General features: G+C 40.1%; 1 protein-coding gene across 11 annotated transcripts in view; it reads left to right on the top strand.

Annotated features, from left to right (window-relative positions):
* Nucleotides 1-17473, top strand: part of Dscam2 (Down syndrome cell adhesion molecule 2) — a 97603-nt gene that overhangs the window by 65618 nt on the left and 14512 nt on the right. For all 11 annotated transcript variants that reach the window (XR_001916605.2, XR_001916604.2, XM_026813373.1 and 8 more), the window contains exons 3-9: nt 1526-1690; nt 7735-7881; nt 8001-8118; nt 10932-11093; nt 11349-11632; nt 15559-15703; nt 17118-17269. Coding sequence is in view for 9 of the 11 variants with exons in the window: in XM_026813373.1 (XP_026669174.1) it covers nt 1526-1690; nt 7735-7881; nt 8001-8118; nt 10932-11093; nt 11349-11632; nt 15559-15703; nt 17118-17269 (1173 nt within the window). In the remaining 2 variants the exon portion in view is untranslated. The remainder of the gene's footprint in view (nt 1-1525; nt 1691-7734; nt 7882-8000; nt 8119-10931; nt 11094-11348; nt 11633-15558; nt 15704-17117; nt 17270-17473) is intronic.

Raw genomic sequence — 17473 nt, 5'->3', positions numbered from 1 at the left:
GGACAAGTACCTCATTTGCCCGGTGCTAAGGGCGATACTGCAGAAAAGTGCAGAGAGAAAGAAAGAAAAGGAACGAAAATTTCGCTCTTGAAACATTTAATCTCGATCCTATAACAATCGCGTCGGTCAGATTTCCCTGTAAAACCCAGGTCCTTCGAATGCACGACGAGATTCCAATTTCGAATCGCTTTCGACAGCAGCCGCGTTTAAGTGTTTTCATTTCAAGAAGAATTTCCATCGGTGTCAGGTTTGCGCGATTCGATCAATGCGTTATTAGTTTCCCTAGAATAGCTACCGGAAAACATTCAACCCCGCGGTGAGTTCGGGAATTCGAGTTGCCGGAAAAATTGACCGAATATCGTTACCGGGTAACGCGACAGGTTGAGAACGAACGGAATGCATTGGAATACCGAGCGAACGGTTACAGGAGAATTGGGCGGTAGTAAAATGGAAAGGAGTTGTCGCGAGTTTCGGGTGAACGGTCCCCAACACTATCCGCGAATGAAAGAAGAAGAAATTCACCGTTTTATAAGGCGGAACGTAACGCGGGTGAGTGTCTTCGTCGCTGTCGCGTCGTCGCACATCGGCGTGTCAGGGCGGATGCAGTGTCGCCAGCAGCTGGCCGTCGCCCTTGGAATTTCCACGTAAATAAAATCTCCGGAGGAGTATAGTACCTCTCGAGCGGCTGGGTGACGGTAGAAACAAAAAAGGAGAGGAGAAAAACGACCGGCAGACGTCGAGGACGAGGCAGGCGTTCGTTACGCTCGCATCGCCTCACGCCTCGCCGAGTCGCTTCCCCGGCGCCCTTCCTCGCCGCCGCGGCGTCGAGATTCACCCTGTTGTCGACGACGAATAACGACCTGACACGCTGTACCTAAGTTCACGTACGCATAAACGTGCACATACAGCAAGCATCAAAAGTGAGAATCCGTCGAAGCACAGAATTTATTCGATTAATCTTGCATCGACGAAGATCAAAGAACGCTACCATCATCAGCCTTCACGATATGAAAGAGGCAGTCGATACTTTAAAGGAAATCGTTAATTTTTCTAAAAAAAGATGGAAGCAGGTTCCGATTCTCACTCGCGTGGTACGTATATTAATTATCAGGCTATCATTTTACGAAACCTTTCAAATGATAACATTTCCTGGTACAATCTACGTACATCGAAAATTTAATTAAGACGAAACGATACAATTTTTTAAAGCAACACTGATCAAAAGTTTTCGGAAACAGAAAACAAACATCAGATAAAAAGTCCAGAAGTTATAATGGTTACCGCTGACGCTTTTTTCGTTGAATAGCTTTCAAAAGATTATAACTACAGACTTCGAGCCTTGATGCTATTTACTGAAATTACAGGATATATACACTAAAATATGTATTTTAAGACACATCATTGGTAACAAAAATGTTTTTTTATGGAAATACAAATTTTTTTATACTACCGTACCTTCTATGACTTTAATCGTGTGTAACGCTAAAGCACAGAAATAAGTTCACGTTTATTTGTTTTTTTACAGTGGTAGCCCAGGCATACAAAGTCGACGTTGAAGTGATCGGGGGTGCATCGAGAGGTTGCACCGCAGTGTTACGATGCGTCGTTCCTAGCTTCGTGAAGGATTTGGTGAGGGTGGTGTCCTGGTTGCAAGAACCCTCCTTTTACATTTATCCTTCTCTACAAGGAGGTAAGATATTTTTCTCCTTTCTTAAATAAATAATGATGAGTATGCGCACTTGGTTTATACAATATATGTATAAAATTGCTAACAAGTGTTACATATCAGGATAAAATAAAATTAATAATAATAAAAAGAAATATACTTGTATAAATTGTCGAGTATTATAAAAAAAGGAATGTTAGTCAAGCTTCGAACAGATGGAACCAAGAGAATTTCCCAACATTTTTCTGAAACACGGATAAAAACGCGTATATCCGAAAGAATGTACCAGGCTAATAGCCCCCCAGTGAGCTCGGTGCATGGCTGCCTGAACGCTATTATTCTATACGTGAAAAGCTTGCGCGCTATCGTACAATCAATAATTTCGACTATCCACCAAAATATAATATTCTAGCCTGTTTCGTGGTACGAGATAGCAATAGAAATTCAAGGGAGATTCCAGGGCCGCAGGTGCTGTAACACGGCCAGAGTAGCTGTACGAATCAAGAAGAATTATAATTATATGATAACACTGAGTGCAAGGAATGGCAATTAGTATTCTTGAATTGAACGACGAAGTAGTTGTAGTGGTCTAAAAGTAATGGGTACACAATACTTTAAAAAACTCTAGATAATACAACATTTCATTATCTTTTAAATTTTTTTAATATTAAATCGATGTCCATAGCGTACAGTACCCATAACAATGTAAGAAATAAACCAAAGGGAAGACAATATCTAAAAATTAATTTTCACGTAATAGCACCTGGGAGTGGTTGTTGACGACACTTGCATACTTTATACGAAACCAGTAATACAAGTAACCTGAGACTTTTGCACGTTACTGTAGCTGGGAAGATAGCACGAAGTGTTACGCCCGGGCGGTGGCATTGCTTACTGAGACTAAAATTTAATATCCGGCTACGGGCGTACAGAGAGCACGGCCCTGTACAGTGAAATTTAATACCCACAATAATCTCGCATCACCCTTGCCGAGCGTAGGTTAGCGTAGGTCGCGAGAAGAGAGAATCGTCGGGGACATCGACCTCAGTAACGGTCGAGCGGCTCGCTCATTAATAGTCGTAGAAATTAATTGGATTTAAGAACGTCGGACGGTTCTTGCCGTTCCGAAGCGCTCCTGGCCAGAATACGACACAGATTGAAAAAGATGATACTCGGTAATTAAAACGTAATATCACACCGGTCCTGCGCTATTAATTAGTAAGCTTAATTAGTAATCCTTTTAATTGGACGCAGCGTCGCGTCGCGATGTTAATACCGTTTGAGGATGATCTTACGATCTTTTCGCCATTCGTGCTTGTCTATTCGTTGGTAATTATTTTCCTCCTCGTCTCGTCGGATTAACGAATTCTTTCTACTATCACGCTTATGTTCCTCGATCCCCCATACCCTTCGTCTCCGTGCTTCCGTCGCGACGCATCGACAAATTTTATAATTGTACCAGTCCTGTCGACTAGTGATGAGCATATTCAATGTCGATAAGCGGGGGAGGGAGGGGGGTGGGTTGAAGAAAAAATACAGAGCTGGCTCGTATCCAAGGAGCCATTATCGTTCGGTTTTCGAGTGGGGAGTGGCAGCGTAACTTTTATACGCGGCCGTGTAAAAAGATACAGGAAAAAGCATAGCGGCGTTTGCGACATGAAGATATAGGCGCACCGTGAACTCGTTCAACCCGTCACTGTTATCGCGCAATACATAAAATTCGCCGCGTCGCGTTTTGTTTTTTTACGCATACCTCTCTCTTCCTTATCTGCTCTCCTGTCCTTGCCATGTTTTGCCAATGCAATTTTCTGCACTTCCACTGCTTGTTTATCCTCCCAGTTAGAATTTTTCACGATCCTATTAGCGTCTGCTGCCTGCGCGTGCTTACTAGAAAAAACTTTCATTTGAATTTTGATAAATTTGTATTCAGCTGGGCAGACAAAAAATAAATGTAAATAAAAAGGAATTGTTAATAACTTCAGAACAGAGACTTTTATTATCGCCGCAAACCTGTTTAAAAAATTTGTATATACACCAATTGGTGTGGGAGAAACTTGGTAATGAGAGTAGGATCTTGATTATTAATTCCAAATAAGATTAGAGAATGATGCAGGGAAGTATAAACTTGTGCAACCATTAGTTACATAAGCAAATTTAAAACAAGAGGGTGATCAGATCCTCCCAAGAGTCCCTAGTTATCAAACTTCGTGACAATCTCTTTAGTATTCACGATCCGTGGGTTTGAGCATCCTAATCTGGCAAATCTCTCGTGATCCTTGGCACGTTTCGTCTATTATCTGTTAGTGAACTTGTCAACGTAGCTATTTAGCAAACTCATATCCTAGACGTGCAAGGCGTTACGTGTTAGAGACAGGCGTCTATTTCAACGAATCGAGATACGTGTACTCGGGGATCTTATGGAAATTGAGGCTGATGAAAAGCACTCCAGTGGAAATTGCGGAAGATACCGCCACAGATCAAGCTACTGTCACGGATACTGTTTTCATTTCCTTTGATTTATAACACGCTATGGCTATTAGAATCTCAAGAAACGACGATCACTGACAGATTTGCTTGTTTCAACAAGGAGCATACACGTATACGAATATTTGAATAATGTATTCGAAAAAAATAGGATTTTACAAAAAGCATTTCGTTCCGCCATTTATTCCTAGTAAGCTACAGAGACGTAACAAATCCAGTACATAGGTACACAATCCACAATATCCGAATCAAGACTGGGACGTGTACAGCGTGCCGGATATATATGGCCACGAGAAATTTAATTTCTCGGGCTCCTTATGTCTGTTCAGTTTTCGTCGATCGTCCTCGTAAGCTCACTAGACGGAAATCCCATTTTCTACCTGGAGTCATAATACTCTTGACATAAATCAATATACTTGCTGTCAGGCAGGGACGATACCCATAAAACTGAAGATGCAGCAAACAAAAAAGAAATATAATACATAAACCGGAACATATTTCTTTCATGAGACACTCATTATGCGCGTTTATAATAAATATATCATAACTACTACTTACATTGTTGAATCTTTTTCAAATCACTTCCTCTGTACTGTAGATGCCGAATTGTTTTAAATAAATTAGTTAAACTCATCAACATACGTTATTTCCTTCATTAAAATTTGCAAACGTGAACGTTCGAATACTTTCTCGAGCCACTGCATATTTCATCTTGTACACGCCGGAATTTGCGCACACAGGAGGATCATGAATATGTCCTAAATATCTTTACAGAAGAAGTATCCTTTAAAGAGTAGTCTTTTTACGTCCTACAGAGGATCGACGAATATTTGTTCGTGAACATAGAACTCGAAATTGTCACGAAGAACGAGCGAGAAATTTTAATTGCTTCGCGTAAGTGTGTGCCAATTGAATCATCTTTTGTGTAACGACATTGTTCAACCACAACCTCTCTCGAAAGTGCAAACTCCTGTTACGTACGCAGTTCGCGTTTACGGCTTGTTAAAAGTAAAACGCCTTGCACGTTGCCGTCGCAGATAAAACGGTATCGGTACAATGCAGTTTTCCGTTCTCATTGTTTCGTAGAGCGCAAACGTGTTCTTGCCCTCTTCCTTTTCTTTATCGTTTATGTCTGATACGATTCTAAGTCCGAATACTTAATATAATTCTACGAAATGACAATTCTCCGGGCGCATGGAGCAGATGCTATTTGCAAATGAATCGCAATCTTTATTATGGAATGCAAACCTTTGAAGTTTTTCATTCACATTGATTAACTTAATGCAAATGGTAAATAATGTGAAAGTATGGATGGAATATAGCAAGCAAGACAAGAGGGAAATATAATTTGCGTTGTGATATTTTATTATCCATTTGTCACTGATCAGTTTCCTTTGTACGAATAATTCTTCGCGCTGTCTTCGAGTCAGAGGTTCGTGCCTGGTGTACCTCGTATTTCTTGCGGTCAACATCGGGGGCGATGCTTTTGTTCCTTTTCCATTGTATGGCGCTATATTTCTGTAAGCGTAACGTATCCATCTTACTAATAGCGCCATAGTCAGACTGCACGTAATTCGAGGTAGTCACCGGCGGTTCCTCCTCTAACTCCGGTACAATACATACGCGCGTGTATGTACACCTGTATATGACCGAGATACATACAAGGCCTATCTACCTCGGATAGATCCTAGCGGACGAACCGGCCATGTAATAGTAGCATCGAGTGTAATACCGAAACTACATAACCCATTCAAGCTGGCTGACTTGGCCGACAATCGCTATTTAGGAGGGTCGCTTATCTCAGCCGGTCTTAGCTCTGCTAATGTCTTGTGGCCGATGGCTCTTGCTGTGTAGATGCAATAACGTGTGCCACGGATTGGGACGTGTATTAACGAGGAACGAATAAGAAAGAATAACGGGCGAAAAAAATTGAAGACGGTATCGGACAAGCAACAAAAAGAACAGCGAGATAATAATAGAGAAAGTTTTTATAATTATTGATAACAAAAAATTCGCGTGTATTCCGAAAATTAAGCAAGAGTAAGAAAGAAGGGAAACGGGAAGAAAAATAGAAAAAGTTGTACGGTGATCCTTCTACCCTCGGCACTAAAAGAATTTAAGATATAAATAACGATCTTCCAAGAAGAATGAGGGAATCAGGACGAAAGAGAATGAGAGGAAGATGTGGTGAATCTTCTACTTACGTTCTTCTACAAAGTTCTACATTCTTTTAATACCTCTTCTCTATAACAAACAGCTTTCCAAGAAAAAGTTGAGATTTATTAGCTCTTCTACGTTCATCATGAGAAGAACACTGGATAAAATAATTGTTTGAGAAGAAAATAAAGAATATAAAGTCACAGGCGAGATATACGAGTAAACCTTTTACCTGATTCTGGTGTCTCACTCGTCTGTGGTCTGGTTCGACTGTCATATCGATACGAAAAATTAAAGCCAATACCGATAAAAGCCCGATTAAACTTAAACTTTACTGAAGAAATATTAAAAATGAAGCAGGGTGTCGTTATGTTTTTTGTTTTCCTAGGAACGAACCGGGTTTCGTTTAAACCCATTCGACTTCTGTTCCAATAAAAATGAATCACATCTTTTAGTTAACATAAAAGTTAGGAAATGAAAGGGGTAGAATCATGGATGGTAGTGAGCACTAGAAATGACAAAACGAATAATATAACAAGCTATTTTTAGACAATATCTAACCACGCAGTAAGGAAAATATTAAAGTATGAAATTATAGCATTGCGAATAATACTAGAAACGAAGAATGTACAGTATACAATGAGTCTGAAAAAAGTTACGGGACAAGTAATAAAATTTTGTCAGTGTAAGATAATCATGTATTCACGAACTTTGTTAAAGATTTTAGAAGATGAGGCCGCGGGTATTCGCGAAACGACTGCGAATATTTAGGATAATTACCGTCATTAACGTTGCTCGGGCTTATCTAAGGAACGAGCACGGGCTTAAGCCCCAGCAAGAACGGAGAGATTGTATCTCCGCCAGTCATCCAGAACAGGCCGCTGTAAATCCCGGAATTAGCATAATTATCGTAAGGGTAAAACCCGCACGCCGCGTCCCGCCCTGCGTCGGACAAAAATATCGCGAATAACAAACGATAGCTTGTGCATCGATGCTGGTAGAGTTATTAAAGATAACTGCGAATCCGTGTATCCGTTTATTGGAAAACACCAGGCCAATTATTGCCGAACAGATATGAATGATATAGAGAGCTTAGGAAGTTGTCCGCGTTATATTGTATATATACATATACATATAAATATATGTCGGTTGCAATGGGTGTCGCAAGCAACTAGCCGAACTCGCTTTAAATAACTCACCGAAGGCACTATCTACTGCGGTAGCGAACATAGTCATGTTCAAAAGAATGAATGGTATGGTTTTCATGATTTAATTATTAATGCATTTGTCTGTTCGCGATAAGAGTATTCATTGTTATCTTCAATTCGTCAATGTCTCTTGACTGTTGTATTCCTGAAGCGACAGTTTCGTTTGAAAGATGAGAAGATAGGACGCAAATAAATCACGTTCAATCACTTGTGTTTCAGACGGCAAGTTCCATCTGTTACCAACCGGTGAGCTTCTAGTTCACAGTTTAGACTTTAGCGATCAGATACACGGTTATAGATGTCGAACGATGCATCGTCTCACCAGGCAGGTGGTCGTCAGTACCGTAGCCAACGTCAGGATAGCAGGTAATAATACTCACCCCATTGGCGAAACTGATTTTTCAACCTCGGTGAAATTGGCGAAGTTTTTTTCCAATTACCCGCCGCATTAATCGATCTGCGGACCATTTTTACCCCCCTTTCAGATCACAGAGGGGTGATGCCTCCAGTGATTCTTGAAAACTCCGGCGTGGTTCACGTCGGCCAAGATGAATCAACGTCATTAGTCTGCGTGGCGCAAGCCTGTCCTACTCCAGAATATCGGTGAGTCTTCATTCAAGAAGATTAATTATAGCAATCTGGTCGAATCGACCAAGATACCTTCACGCTCAATATAAATATATGTCGGTTGCAATGGGTGTCGCAAGCAACTAGCCGAACTCGCTTTAAATAACTCACCGAAGGCACTATCTACTGCGGTAGCGAATATAGTCACGTTCAAAAGAGTGAATGGTAGTTTTCATGATTTAATTATTAATGCATTTGTCTGTTCGCAAATAAGAGTATTCATTGTTATCTTCAATTCGTTAATGTCTCTTGGCTGTTGTATTCCTGAAGCGATAGTTTCGTTTGAAAGATGAGAAGATAGGACGCAAATAAATCACGTTCAATCACTTGTGTTTCAGACGGCAAGTTCCATCTGTTACCAACCGGTGAGCTTCTAGTTCACAGTTTAGACTTTAGCGATCAGATACACGGTTATAGATGTCGAACGATGCATCGTCTCACCAGGCAGGTGGTCGTCAGTACCGTAGCCAACGTCAGGATAGCAGGTAATAATACTCACCCCATTGGCGAAACTGATTTTTCAACCTCGGTGAAATTGGCGAAGTTTTTTTCCAATTACCCGCCGCATTAATCGATCTGCGGACCATTTTTACCCCCCTTTCAGATCACAGAGGGGTGATGCCTCCAGTGATTCTTGAAAACTCCGGCGTGGTTCACGTCGGCCAAGATGAATCAACGTCATTAGTCTGCGTGGCGCAAGCCTGTCCTACTCCAGAATATCGGTGAGTCTTCATTCAAGAAGATTAATTATAGCAATCTGGTCGAATCGACCAAGATACCTTCACGCTCGCAACTGATTAAGTGACTGTCAAATATAAACAATGGTGTTACACCAATAATCGTAATAAGCGTTAATTGTAATTACAAACAATTGAAAACCGATAATGTGTTTGTTGATAAATTAAACGTTTCAATTGTCTTGCAAACAAATTTAACATTGTAATTACGAGCCACTATGATTGCGACTGTGTGTGAGTTCACAGCGACCAAAACAAGTACTAATGAGAAAGAAATTTCATACGAAAAATCTCAAGTAAATTCAATTTCACACAGAAAACTATGCTGTAGAGCAGATTAACTTTTTTAATTGCGCGAAGTAAGCGAAGTACTATTTGAGAGAGATTTAAAAAAAGAACTTCGAGCCACGATACCTTAAGACAAGGAGATTGCATATCGTACAAACAAGCTCACCGCAAAACAGCTTGGCACATACCGTTGGCCGACGACGTGGTCGACGTTTCTTGTTTCGCGCATAGATTTAGTTCCGTAGATCTACTAAGAAAAAGAGATCCGGAAATTCCGTGAGAGGGAAGGGAGAAAAGCCTGGAGAATGGAATACTCCTCGAAGATCTTGGTCTTGGTGAACAACATGGAGAGTTCCGATTGTGCTCCGTTCGCGAAGCTTCAAATGTTCGAGTACTCCCACTATTCCTCGATCAAAGTCATGCCCAGTCTTTATTCCTTCACTTACCTCCAATATTCCTGTCTATGACTCTCCCTCCCCTTTCTTATCTACTTCAGTCTTTTTCAAGGCCGTTAACTTTTAAAAAATTATAACTGATTAAAAATGCATTAAAATTTTCAGTAATTTCTGTTCTGATGCAAAAAATTAAATGTATATAATACAGATTTCGATCCTTTTTATGTTATTTACATATAAAACATCTTAAGTCCCACGATGCTGTCTTAAAACCCTCGAGAGAATCGAAAAACTGCTCTGCCGAACAAGTTTCAGTGCTAACTTCTTACACTCTTACCGTTGGAGCTCGTCTCGAACTGAAATTCCCCCAGGAAACCGACTCTGTTACGTATCGCAGCATCCAGAAACGAGCAAAAGATGAGAAACGACGTCCTGGAATGAATCGGAAGAAGAGTACCAAGCAGAGGTGAAGTACAAGGAAAAAGCGGGAAAAAAGAAGAAGAAAGAGTAAGAGGTATACGTTGGAGTGGTTCGAGTCGACGAATGTGCCACGATCGAAAAACTGTCAAGAAGTTGTGAAAACGAAGGGAGGCGAGGAATCTCTGGGATAAATGCTGCCGGTGAATGCGCTTCGATGTCGTTTCTGAGTCGTCCTACCAACGAAAGCCGGTGAAATTGAAGCACCCTTTACGTCTCTTCGTTCGCCTTTCCCCGAAGAATTATTCTCGTCCTCCAAAAAAATAAACGGGAACAGAGTTGGTACTGGCGTTAAGTCGCGATCATGCAGGCCGTGTTATCTTCGAAAGTCTCAGACGTTTAAAAATTTTTCGCTGAATCTTGGAATCAGAGTCGGAATGGAATGTTGCCAACTTCTATTTTCATATATCGTCACAAAGGACTTATACGTCGACCGATGAAATATTTGAAAGCAACACGAAGCTAGCAATTCATTCACTCTAGAGATATTCTGAATCTAATGGATCTGGTTAACATAATGTATTACGTTGTACAGATATACAACTATGATGTCAAATTGATTAAGATTATGATAAAGGTTGTACTTAAATTTTGGGGAATGTTTGTTGTTCATGGAATTTGAAAAAATATGAAGATGATGGTAGTTTGGGGTAATCTCTCTTCGCTCATGTACATATAAAAAATATATAAATATAAAGAAGATAATTAGGGAAATAAGGCGAGAAAGCGTTATATCTTACAAATTTTATGATTCATTTTATACTAATTTTAATGGTGTACAATGTGTAATACAAAAAGTCGATTAATGGAAGTGTAAAAGAAATACTCTTTGTTGAACACATAATAATTTAATATTCAACGTCCTATTTACATTCCAATCGATAATTTTCAGATGGTACGCACAAACTGGTTCCGAGCCGATGCTGGTACTCTCTGGACCAAGAACCAGATTACTGGGAACTGTTCTGGCCCTTGAAGCTGTAACGCTGGAAGACAGTGGCATTTACCGTTGTACTGCATCCAACCCTGGTGGCGAAGCGAGTGCCGAAATACGGTAATTAGTGTAAAATAAATAATTTATAATACTTACATACATAAGAACGTTTTATATTGAAATTTCACTTCAGAGTTCAATGTCAAAAGTTGAAAGTTTAAAATTAACTCAAGAAGATTTAAAAATAGTGTGTCCCATAAATTTACTTTCATATACTTGAAATAGTTTGTTTAAAAATTACGTACTCATAAGTTAAATTAAGATCTTACAATCTGTCTTGGCAAGCAGTAAAGTAGAAAGGAAATTGTTCTTCAGGCTGATTGTGACCGCCCCATTGCACGTAGAAGTGACGCCCCCGTTACTGAGCGTACATTTAGGGGGTAATGCCGAATTTAGATGCGAGGTTAGCACACACCCGCAAGCTGGACCACACTTTGTTACTTGGTACAAGGATGGCCGACAGCTGCCAGGAACCGGTAGACAATCAGAATTACTGAGGCTGAACAGCATCAATAGGGAAGATCGTGGAATGTATCAATGTATAGTCAGACGATCGGAAGGCGACACTGCACAGGCCTCGGCGGAGTTACAATTAGGCGGTACGTAAGAAATATTCAACGTATTCAACTACCAGATAAAAGAGACATAATTTAATATACATGTACAGATCGAAGCGAAAAGAAATTTTTAAAAAGGACTAAAATTTGCATAAATCTGCGCGGTCCAACTAGCCATTCGTAAACTTACTCGAGGCAAATCAACTACTTAAAATTTAAATTTGAATAAACATCAAATGTCAAACTAAATTAATAATTAAGATGAAAAGAAGTATATTTTATATAGAAAACTTATAACAGTAGCTACGATATTATAATATTCTTAAACTTGCGTATGTTATATTTTTTTTAGTTCACTTTAGTGTATTTTCTTTGTACAAGTAAACTAATTTTTTACATGTCATGAAGTGTCTTCTTGATTATCTACCTTTCTTTGACGCTCAAAATGTTTGCTAAAGGAAGAATGGTGCGCGAGGTAAGAGAAGTCGAATAGCGCTAATATAAACTATAAGTTGAAGTCGTACGAAATGTTCGAGTCTCAGGCAGAATTATAATAGATTCTATACATTCTCGTATTTTGGAAGATATTGAAAAAATGATTAATTCGCGATATGATTCTGAACGCATGAATGCATACGCACGAGATACGTATCAGATGCATCAGACAAATATACAGTTCGAATCGATTCACTCGATCCCAATTACCACATTCCACATACTCAGCTTCATTTCGGTTTGTATTGCACAAAGCAAAATTATATGGAAAATTGCAGTGCCAGTACGAATTAGAATTACAAATGAGGCCGCATCGAATTGGTCTATGTACACACATATAGGCATATATAAATTCACTTTTCGAAGAGCTATTCCCACTCACGATGGGCACAAAGCAAATTAGATCATTGCCAGAAATTTACTTTCTCCATCTCAAAACTTCAGCATTCCTGCGAAAATTCCATTGATATATAATTAGCGTAGAAATGCCTCTTCCTTTTCTCTCTGTATTATCATATTAAATAAACGTCGATGGGAATACTTAAATATTCTGATTAATCACAGAGACTGAATAAACTCTCAATGCGAATATGAAATTTTCATCGCTCCTCTCAAGAGCTCCGTTCATCGATAGACAGAAATTGCGCACCACTGACCCCAAAATACTTATACCTGATCGATAGCCTCTACGTGAAACGAACTCACCCCTCTCACGGGGTGCATCTAGGACGTGTCAAAAGTGACACTCACTGTGAAGTATCACGTGATCGGTAACGTTCGCTACCGATCACATTAACGGGAACTCGATTACTATGGAAAGAGCTCGCCGCCCACGTGGCCCGTTATGTCGAGAGTGGGCAGGAACAGACCTCTGGCTTTGAAGTGGAGAAGGCTTCTTTTACGCCGCTTTAGCTGCCTCTACTTCCCGTTACCTCCACCGCCGCTATCAACCCCGGTTTCATCTCTCTTTCCTCCCTCCTTTTACTCTTTGGTAACTACCACGAAGCATCTCTCTCGGTCGTTTGCCCTATATCTGGACCTATGTACGCCCACCTATGGACAGGAAGAGTGGAGCATGAAAGGGGAACATTCGGTGGATGAGGGGGACGCGGAAGGAAACCAACGAGAGGAGGGCCTTTGAAACAACAATGAAGTTAGCGTCTAGCGCTCGTCAGCGTCCGTAATGCACGGAATTTACGTCAAAGGGAATTCGATCAAGCGGTAGCAGTGGTAAGGACGTACCGTGGCCTGGGCAGAGTTACGGAGGTAGCGAAACATGGAAGATAGAACGGAAAAAGAAAAACGAAACAGATAAATATATCTGTCTATAACTAGACAGATATACGTTGAGAGATGGAACGAGGGAATTTGTAGAGATAGAGGAGAGTGCATGGATAGGTAGATAAGGAAAGAGGAGTAGAGAAAAAAAGATATCCGATTCGTTGCAATTTTGCGACAGGAAAAAGGTGAGAATGAAAGAGAGAACTAGAATTTGCCTTTGACACAAGAAGCCAAAGGTCTTCTGGGAAAAAAACCTATTATATTGACGAGTTAAAGGCTAACAGAAAAAAAATTACGTTTCGATCACTAGTCGCTAATCTGCAGACCAATTTTCTCTTGTGGACGATTGACGTATCCGTAGATCCTTTAATTTCCCCTTTTAATATCATAAGATACGAAGGAGGGAGAAAGAAAAGTGACTTTGCGTATATTAAAAGCATAACTGTGAAATCCATGAATATTACGTTCCTGTGAAAATTATGAGCTACGATATACGTAGAAAATCTCGCTGTCCCCGTGGATGCGACCACAAACTAGCCTGCGTCATATTTTGAACTCTGTGAATGAAGATTCACAGCTTCGTATATTCTGTTTCGGACGATATGAAAATCTTGCAAATTATGATATTTTTCTTTCCATAAAGAAGATTCATCATCTTTTTTATTAAAATTCATTTACGAATATTTATTACTTTTTGACATCGACAATCTTATATGACAGTATTAATTATGTATAATAATGTAGGATATCATTTACAAAAGTAAATACGAAATCGTGTTTTGTCGTACCAATCTTCAAACATTAATAAAATCCTATATTATCGTTTATCCTGAGAATCCGTTATCCTTATGAGAATCTTGCATTCTGACATTTATAACTCCCTCGCTTCCTTCACTGCTGTTCGAAGATAGACATACGAAATAAATACTATCTAGAAATTCTGTATTATTGAAGCAGGTTTGCCTCGGTTTCGCGGTATCGCGACTATCTATTGACGATTGCTCGGAGGCATCGAGACGAGATTCATCAATTTCCACACGGATTCACGAACATCGTTTCCACTCATTGCCTGCAATACACCGTAGGCCGTAGACGAAACTGTTCTAGCCATCTCCTCTTGCCTCTCCTTCTCTCTTTTTTTCGTCTAGAGAACGAAACTGTTCTTTGTAGCGGAGCTCTCGAATATTTTTAATGACGACGAAATCGACACTTTTAATTATGAAAAAATTCCTCATCCTGCGAGTCTCTTCCCCTCGCGTGCCGCCTCGGCTTCGATCTTGGACCTTCCGCGTTCTCCTTTTTCTATCTTTCCACTATACTTTCGTTCCCTTTCCCAGGACCGAGGTTTCAAACCCCTTTCCACCCAGTCGTCGTGTCGTCGAGACAGAAACATCGAGAGAGAGAAAAAAATATTCCGGGCGCTTCTGCTTCCGTCGCAGCGAGTCCATTGTCTTTCCGTTTTCTATCGCGGAGCCAGGCAGGCGTGGGTGCTTTCAGAATCAAGGATCCGTCGTGGTCTTTCACGCTTTTGCCTCTTGTTCTTTCTTCTCCCCAAGAGAAACGGGGATTTCTACTTTCCCCCACCCCGTTCCCCGCTTTTCTCCCGTTTCCCACCGACGCGACCGAGGTATCGTTCTTAACGAGATGGATTCGATTGCGTCGCAAGTCATTGTACAAATCGAATAGTCGCACCCGCGATTAGGCTCCGAGTTCAACTTCCTTCGCGTTCTTTCTCCTTAGTTTTCATTGCCACAATAAAAATAGAAAAATTTTTTAACGATAGAACGCAATTGTGAGTGGCACAATGCGGTTAAAAAAAAATTCGTCTCACTGCCTGATATTTCCTTGGATATTTTCTCTGGACGTTTCATAACCACGCGCGCTTCAAATGCTTCTTTGAAGTCGTACAACACCGCGGACACAATGTGCTGTAAGGGAAATGGGAAACGGAAGAAAATTGAAAACATCCTTTTACGATATTGATAACCAAAAAGTGCAAAAACAGTTTAAAAATATAAATATGTATAACTTTTTTATTTTTCTGTAGCACATTCATTAAAACCATCTGTACTTATACATACAAAATAATAACTTTAAATTGCATATTTGATAAAAAATGTTGATATTATAATACAGACTTTGTTAAATGAGATACACTTTGTAAGTATTATGGTTTCGTTTCTGGTTTGCAGATGCACCACCAATGCTGCTGTACTCATTCATCGAGCAAACGTTGCAACCAGGACCCGCTGTGTCTTTAAAGTGTTCTGCTGCCGGGAACCCGACACCGCAGGTCTCCTGGGCGTTGGACGGCTTTCCCCTACCAACTAACGGAAGGTAGGCTACACTAAATTGTTCGTAACCAGATACTGTCTATGTTAAAGAGAACGTGAGCTATAAATGCACGTTAATTGTCTCATCAACTGGTGTGAAAGTGTAGCTGTAATTAATTTAACCTGAGCGACCATGGCTTCCGCTAGAAGTTACTATTAAATATGTATATATCGCACTGGAACAAACCTGTACTATACAGGGTGGATGTGTCATTTATGGCCGCTTTAATAGTCTTCGTAACATTTAGTAATATATAACTAGTAAAAAATAGGTATAAAGAAGTGAAGAATGTATTAGGGAAGTCCTACAAGCAACGAAAAGATTATAATGTACAAATTGCATCAAACGTTCGAAACACTATAATTGAAAAAATTATTGCATTACTGTACAAGACCTTTTTGCACCACTTGTGGCTATAAAAATGACATGTTTAGATAGCCCTATCCTATCTATAATTATTTAAGTACGAATTTTAATTGCAAGCAAAAAGCAATAATATATAATTCAGTCGTTAATATGAAACTAAAATTCATCAGTAAATAGTTTCTCTTTGTCTCAATGACGACCAAACAGAGAGAGGGATGAAATATCCCAGCCAACGTTCAATCGGCACGCAAAGAACGCGGCTGTAACTCACGAATGCTTATTTTAACGCGTATTCGATGCCTCGTAATTAGAATGCAATTTCTCGTGGGCGGTGTTGATAGTCGAGGGGTCGGATCTGTCGCACGACGCGGCCAATTTCAATTTCAAGTGCAATATCTCGGCAAGAATCCCGGAATATTTATCAGGATGCCATTGAACGGGAACGACTTAACAGCGAGGCCGAAGACAGGAAAAGGCAAAGGAAGATAGACCTCGAGAGGGTATGACACGAGACTCTCGTACGGTTTAACGACTAATCGACATAAAAGGAGCTCTGTGATTCTTCGCCCATGCCGTTTTATATCGCCGTCCCGCTTGGTTCTCGGCCATTTCCTTTCCCCTTTCAAAGTGAAGTAGCTTCGGGCGGCGCGCGCGTAATTCGTCGCTAGAACTGTTTTTCCGTCGAGCTCATAAAATTAGCAATTTCATTGAAATCTGGGCCGGCTTTAGCTGGAAACGTGCATCGCGACGCGGTAATTGAAAAGCAGTCTCTATCGGGGATGGAAAGTTACGGAGCGGCCACTGACCGAAGTTAATCGTTAATTGAAAAAAAACTTTGTTCATTAACTTGAAGGATTTCGTTGAAATTGCGTGGAAAGCTCGTCATGTATGGTTTCAATTAGATACTTTTTCTGTGGAAATACTGCCATGTTATTTCTGCCTATTACGTATACTAATAAATAAGAGAAACGATTAATAAAGAGTATGGCTGCATTAACTTCCTGTGGAGACTGTTAGTTATCGAATACGAATTTCTTATTCATGTTCGAAGGTTCGTCATTGGTCAATACGTGACAGTCCACGGTGATGTCATATCGCATGTCAATATCAGCCACGTAATGGTCGAGGATGGAGGCGAATATTCTTGCACGGCCGAAAATCGAGCTGGAAAAGTTACTCACGCAGCCCGTCTCAACGTTTATGGTAAATTTCTTGTTACATTTTCTAGCGTCCGTGAATAATATTTAGCAACTGGCTACTGTATTAAAATTTATTTAACTTGCGTCTAAAATTATCAGACTTCCTATTTCTCAGAATTAAACGAAACAGGCTTAAGCTATATAAGCAAATTTATTTTATGATACTTTTAAAATCTGTATATATGTAAGTCAGGATTAAAAATAATTA

The sequence above is a fragment of the Ceratina calcarata genome, unplaced genomic scaffold (assembly GCF_001652005.2).
Source record: "Ceratina calcarata isolate Rehan_Ccalc_2016 unplaced genomic scaffold, ASM165200v1 scaffold328.2, whole genome shotgun sequence".
Classification (NCBI taxonomy): domain Eukaryota; kingdom Metazoa; phylum Arthropoda; class Insecta; order Hymenoptera; family Apidae; genus Ceratina; species Ceratina calcarata.
This window is presented reverse-complemented; position numbering and strand designations above follow the sequence as displayed.